Genomic DNA, 6,430 nt, shown 5'->3' with positions numbered 1-6,430 from the left:
AACGTAATCGCAACACATTTGCTGCTTTCTTATCTCATCACAATGTCAATATTGCCTGCATAAGTGAGACACACTTATCTACACCGGAGACAATTAAATTTAATGGTATTCTATATATCGTAACGATCGTTTAGCTCAGCGGTTCTCAACCTTTTTTCGTTCACGCACCCCTTGACCACTCACTACTACTTTACGGACCCCAAATGCCAATTTGTCATATATTTTTACATAAGATAGATATGAATTTACGAAAAAAGTTTAATTATGAAAAATTTGATTTATTTTGATCAACATGCGCAATACATTGTATGTATAAAAATAAATAATAAAAAATAATATTTAGTTAAAAATGTAATTTTAATGTGATCCTTGAGCTTGTTTGCTTGCACTTAACTTTTTGAAATCTGGCTCCACGGGTGATAAATAAACTCGTAAGTCTGAACTCACCGAGAGTCTATTGCGGTACTTATTTTTAATAAATGTGTATGACGAAAAGGCTCTTTCCACTAATACAGAGCTCGTAAACGGTAGCAAAACATTGAATGCTTTGTAAGAAAGCTCAGGATATTCGTCTTTCACATTAGCCCAAAAGGTGATCAGTGATTTTTTTTCAAGAAATGCTGCTTGGAGTGAAGAGTCCGTTTTCAGTTCAATCAATTTTTCTTTTTCACGGGCTGATAAAATTGCAGATTTGAAATAAATTTCACTGAAAGGGAACATAATCCAGTGGTCTTCTTTTCCACATTTAGGGAAGTATTTTGCAAAAGCTGTTTTAAGCTCATTCAAATGTTGAACAATTTGGTGTTTGATGCCTTGTGATAAGTTCATATCAGTTTCACTGAGAAAATCATGCAGTGCTTCTAAAATTTCTGGTTGGTTATTCTCAATACACGTTTTCCAGTATTATACTCTTATTATACACTTATACTAAATCGTATAAGTTACGAAAAACCTATTTACAACATTTACAATACTTCACTACTAGTTTCACAAGTAATTTCAATTAATTACAACAAATTTCAATTTTTCCGCCATTACGCTATTTTTTCCGGGGACCCTCTAATACCTACTCGCGGACCCCCGGTTGAGAACCGCTGGTTTAGCTGCTCGGCCTTCAGGCGGCGTCGCGTTGTTAATTCGCACTAAAATAAAACATCAACAGGCTTACATACCTCCACTGCGATCACTGGAAGCCGTAGCAATAACATTATCAATTAATAATATATACACAACTATAGTAAGCGCATATCAATCTCCATCTTTTATCATGTACACAAACGACTTCGATAAAATTTTAACCGTTTATAATAAGGTTATAATTATAGGAGACCTAAACTCAAAACACGTAATCTGGAATTGTAACACAACAAATCCGAATGGTAGGAAATTATACAAGTATATATCAAATTCATCTACGATTATCTCCGCGCCTGACAAACCTACCTGCTACCCCTACGATACTAATAAAAGTCCAGATATTTTAGACGTTGTTCTGCTTAAATCAACTTTCGTAATAATTAATCAAGAACTCCTATTCGAATTAGATTCGGATCATTTGCCAGTGAAAATATCAATTGCCGTATCTCTAACACTCACAAAATCTACACGCAAACTTTTAAACGGAAAACCAGACTGGGATAAATTTAAACAATTTATATCAGACAATATTATAATACCCAGAACTATTTCCAATACTTTAACAGCCGATAAAGCAATATCTCATTTTCGGAAAACAATCTCTGAAGCCGCTGAACAGTGTACAACAGTCTCTAGTTGCACGTTTAACAGTAACTTGTAACGAACACAAACGTTCGGGGTGGACGTGTGTATGCGTTAACAAAATAATACAAATATTTAATATTATGACAACTTGTTTATTACTATTTAAACTTTGAACATAATACAAATTAACATATATAAAGTAGTGTAATATATTTTACACGAACAACATTACAAAATTAATACATGTAATATAACTATTACATATTATTTTAATGAACAAAACAAAATACACGTTTGATGTTATCACACAGATAGACATAGATTTAGGGGTATATTTACGTGTATGCGACTCTGATGGCTATATTGAACGCAGTGTAGGTGAACCACGTTGAAAATGACGACAGGATAACACCCGAAGGTGACCAAATCACAAACGTATACGGAAAGGTCCGAGCAGAACTCAGTGATAACCCGGACTATACACTATTACGTGTACCGTGGTTATCGACGAATGTAATGCAGCGGAGGAAGCGTTACGAATGACGGTATCGACGTTGATCCGTGATAGCCTGGTCTATACACGGTTAAGTGTACCGTGGCTATCAACGGATGAGCGCAGCGGCGAAAATACTAACGGCCGGAGTGATACGAACAACACCGGCGACGAACTATGGCGGCGTTGACGGCGATGACGATACGGACGGCGGGGGGAAGGTACGGCAGCAGCTACTGTCACAAAAGATACGACACCCTGGTCTTTACACTGGTTAGGTGTACCGTGAGTGTCATGTTGAATGGTGGCACTGGGCGTGAGACGCAGACGACTTATGGTCGAAAGGTTTTGCCACTGGTTTGACACCGATTCTGGATTGTGACTGCAACGACTGCTTTCAGAGCAGGGAAGGCTGATTTGTACGGCGATTTCGAGGTGTATATCAAGGCCTCTAGGGCCACACCCCGAATGTAGATTTACATATGAAAAACATGATTTTGTATCGGTATTCTCCTCCGTGGGTGGTCGGTATAACTTCTGGAAGGGTCGATTTGAAATAATTCGTGACCCGAATGGGTTAAATAAATATAAAAATAAGGAAAAATTCGACAATCGAGTCGGGTGGCCGCTGTGTACAATCTAGATGCTGTGATAGCGCCATCTGTCGGATGTTTTCTGTCGCCTGACTCTTTGTGTACTACGATTAGTAGTAGTAACACCATCAACCGCTACCTACTGCGCAATATGTGCGGGGTATCAATGGTGTACCGTTACAAACTATAAGTCCAAAATAACTCCATCAATTCAAAAATTAATAAAGAACAAACATCAAACTAGAAAACAATGGCAACTCCACAGAAGACCTGAAGACCGTAAAAATCAAAATTTTCTTACCAGAAAAGTCAAAACACTACTTGCAGAACTTAGAATAGAATCGTACAAAAAATACTAATCCTCAATTCATCCTGCAGACTCCAATCTCTGGTTAGCAATCAAAAGATAAATTAACCCCAATAACAAAAAAATTCCTCCTCTAAAGTACGATGATAAATTTATCAATACTATTAACGAAAAATGCAATCTGTTTGCTACAACATTAGCAAACACTTTCACACATAACTCCCAAAATGATGATGCAACAAACTTCCTGGTATCTCAAAAATTAAGCGAAGCAGAAATTCTTCCTCAAAATATTTTTCCATACACAAATCCATCAGAATTATCAGAAATAATTAAAAAACTACCAAATCGTAAATCACCCGAACATGACCTGATCACCAATACCATATTAAAGAAATTACCAAATAAAGCAGTTGTATTTATGATAGTTCTATTCAATGTCTTTGTTGCATGCCGTCGTCCAATCGTATTGATGGTTAAGTTTTTTAGGATAATACTTCAAATAAAAATACTCAAATATAATTTAACTGTTTATTTAAGAATTTTTCTAAGTAGAAAACATTAATTAAGAAATGATCTGGCGTGAAGGTGCTTGCGACTATACATGTAAACCACATCTCCCTAATAGTCTGTTCGAGACTACCTTATATACTCCGTTCTTATGGGATATTTGACCTGGACATAGTTTGATATTAATATTAATATTCTAGACCCCCTTCGAAAAGTATCTATTACAGTACGTATCACGAAAACGTGCGGATGACCGCAGCGCGCCGTGTGTCGGTTTTTCTGTAAACCAGTGGGCCTCAATATTTGATCCATCACAGGTGCGCGCCACTAGCGTGACGGGTACTATACGTTTTGAAAAAAACAACTAACCTGCACCTTTTAAAATGTCTCTGTCTTTTGTTGACTCTTGGCGCGTTCGGTACTGTAATCTATTGTGAATTTAGCTGTGCATACCTAAAATTTTTGATCACGTGTTTTTTGAAATTGTGACTTTTACACACCACGATATTCACAGTCAAAGTAAAAAAGTGATTTACCGGGTATACGTTTTTTTAAAAAAATTATCCACTATGGAACATTTATCTGCTGAGTTTTTTAAAAAAACTCAAAAAATTACTGCCGAAGCGTGTGGAATAAGTGAACGAAGTATACAAAATATTGTTGCTGAAGTAAAAAAATATGAAAACGATGATACACCAACACCAAGAAGCCTATTCGTGTCACCGAGGAAATCGTATAAACGGAAGAAGGTCATGACAGATATTGACGATTTCAACGTTGACGTGGTCAAAAGAACTGTTCATGAAATTTATGACAAAGGTAATTGGATTAATTTAAAATATTTTTTTTATTATAAAAAAACATTTATAATATCCTACCTACGACCTACCTCATATTAAATTTATAACTCATTTTTAACTGAAAATAAAATCTTCAAATGTTTGTCACTTTTACATATAAATAGAAACTATTATATATAAAAACATTATTATAGGTGAATATTCAACATCTTAAAAAATTTGTGAATCCATGAGGAAAAAAATTAACTTTGAAGGATCAAAGTCATCAGTACAGAGGATTTTGCGCTCCTTGAACTTCAAATACAAAAAGTGTTGCAATGGACGTACATTTTTAATGGAACGGAACGATATCGTGGCACTCCGAAACACATTTTTGAGAAAAATGTGTAATTTACGTTCCAGTGGTGACACGAGACCTGTCATTTATTTAGATGAGACTTGGGTGAACCAGAACCATTCAAGAAACCATATTTGGCAAAACGATATGGATAGCGAAGGATTTAAAGTGCCAACCGGTAAAGACGGTCGTCTGATTGTATGCCATGCTGGAGCAGCTAAATTTGGATTCATATGTGGTTCAAAATTAATTTTCCAGAGTAAAAATGACGGTGACTACCACTCACAGATGAATAGTCAAATATTTCATGACTGATTTCAAAATATGCTGCAACTATTGGACGAGCCATGTGTCATTGTTATGGATAATGCACCATATCACAGCGTACTAGTGGAGAATGTGCCGAAATCAAATACAAAAAAATCCGATGTTCAAAAGTGGCTATCCGAAAAAGGCATCGATTTTTCTCCTACAGAAACCTTGGTGGAACTAAGAGAAAAAGTAAAAATGGCAAAACCGCGTGAAAAACGATATCAGTTGGACGAGTTGGCATATCAAATGGGGCATGAAGTGATCAGACTTCCGCCTTATAGCTGCCAATACAACCCGATTGAACTAATTTGGGCGCAGGTAAAAGGTGAAGTTGCAACCAAAAATACAACATTTAAAATAGCCGACGTCGAAAAACTTATGCACGAAGCCATAGATGCAGTTACCACAGAAAATTGGGAAAAATGTGTAAGACACGCAGAACAACTACAAAATAAAGATTTTAAAAAAGAAGGATTCAGAGATTGCATATTGGAACCCATCATTTTAACAATCGACCCCAACGACAGCGATTGTAGCAGCAGTGAAGACGAAGACTACCTTTGACGATATATTTTTTTTTATTGTAAAATATATTGTACATTTTTTATACATTTATAGTATTATTATTATTATTATTGTTGTTATAACTATTTCTATTGTTTTTAATTAATTCACGTTTTTATTGTGTACAATGAATTGTATTTTTTTTTAATATCATTAAATACATACACATAATTTATTAATATAAAAATACGAGTTTTAAATTTTATATTTGGCGCGAAACAGTTTGGCCACCACCAACGAGAAATGTCCACTGGGCGCGCGGCGGTCATCCGCACGTTTTCGTGACGCGTACTGTAGCTAATTTTATAATACCTTATAAGGACATATTGTTTCGGTTATTGCAAACATTGATTGATGCCAATTTTATTACCTTATAAAGGCACGTCCTGATGTTTCGGTTTTTGTTACAATGCCAATTATTTGTATGTAACTCCTCTGTAAGATTTGGATATTCACAAGGGCATATATTATGCATGTCCACCACGTAGGTATCATGGTGTTTTCACATATTGTGTAATTTGTATTTGTTTGTATTTGTGTATTTAATAATGTATATTATAATGTAAGCCACAATGTTATTTATGTGGACCCCCATGTATTGATAATCGTAAGGACCTACATTTATGTATGGATGTATCAATCATTTATGTATCAATGTACGTTCCGCAACACCTTGCTAAAATTGAGTTTTAATTTCCCAACGGCTTGGAAAAAAGCCAAAATAATAATGATTAAAAAACCTGGTAAAGACAACACTGACCCTAAGAACTACAGGCCTATAAGCTTATTATC

General features: G+C 35.4%; 1 protein-coding gene across 1 annotated transcript; it reads left to right on the top strand.

Annotated features, from left to right (window-relative positions):
* The first annotated feature begins 5,086 nt into the window (after nt 1-5,086).
* Nucleotides 5,087-5,638, top strand: LOC112690903. Its single transcript, XM_025565008.1, has one exon. It carries the CDS (start codon nt 5,087-5,089, stop codon nt 5,636-5,638), a length of 552 nt encoding a protein of 183 aa, XP_025420793.1.
* Nucleotides 5,639-6,430: the final 792 nt, after the last annotated feature.

This window comes from Sipha flava, unplaced genomic scaffold (assembly GCF_003268045.1).
Source record: "Sipha flava isolate LNK unplaced genomic scaffold, YSA_version1 526_pilon_pilon, whole genome shotgun sequence".
Classification (NCBI taxonomy): Eukaryota; Metazoa; Arthropoda; class Insecta; order Hemiptera; family Aphididae; genus Sipha; species Sipha flava.
The sequence above is the reverse complement of the archived record's forward strand: the minus strand, read 5'-3'. Positions and strand labels throughout refer to the sequence as shown.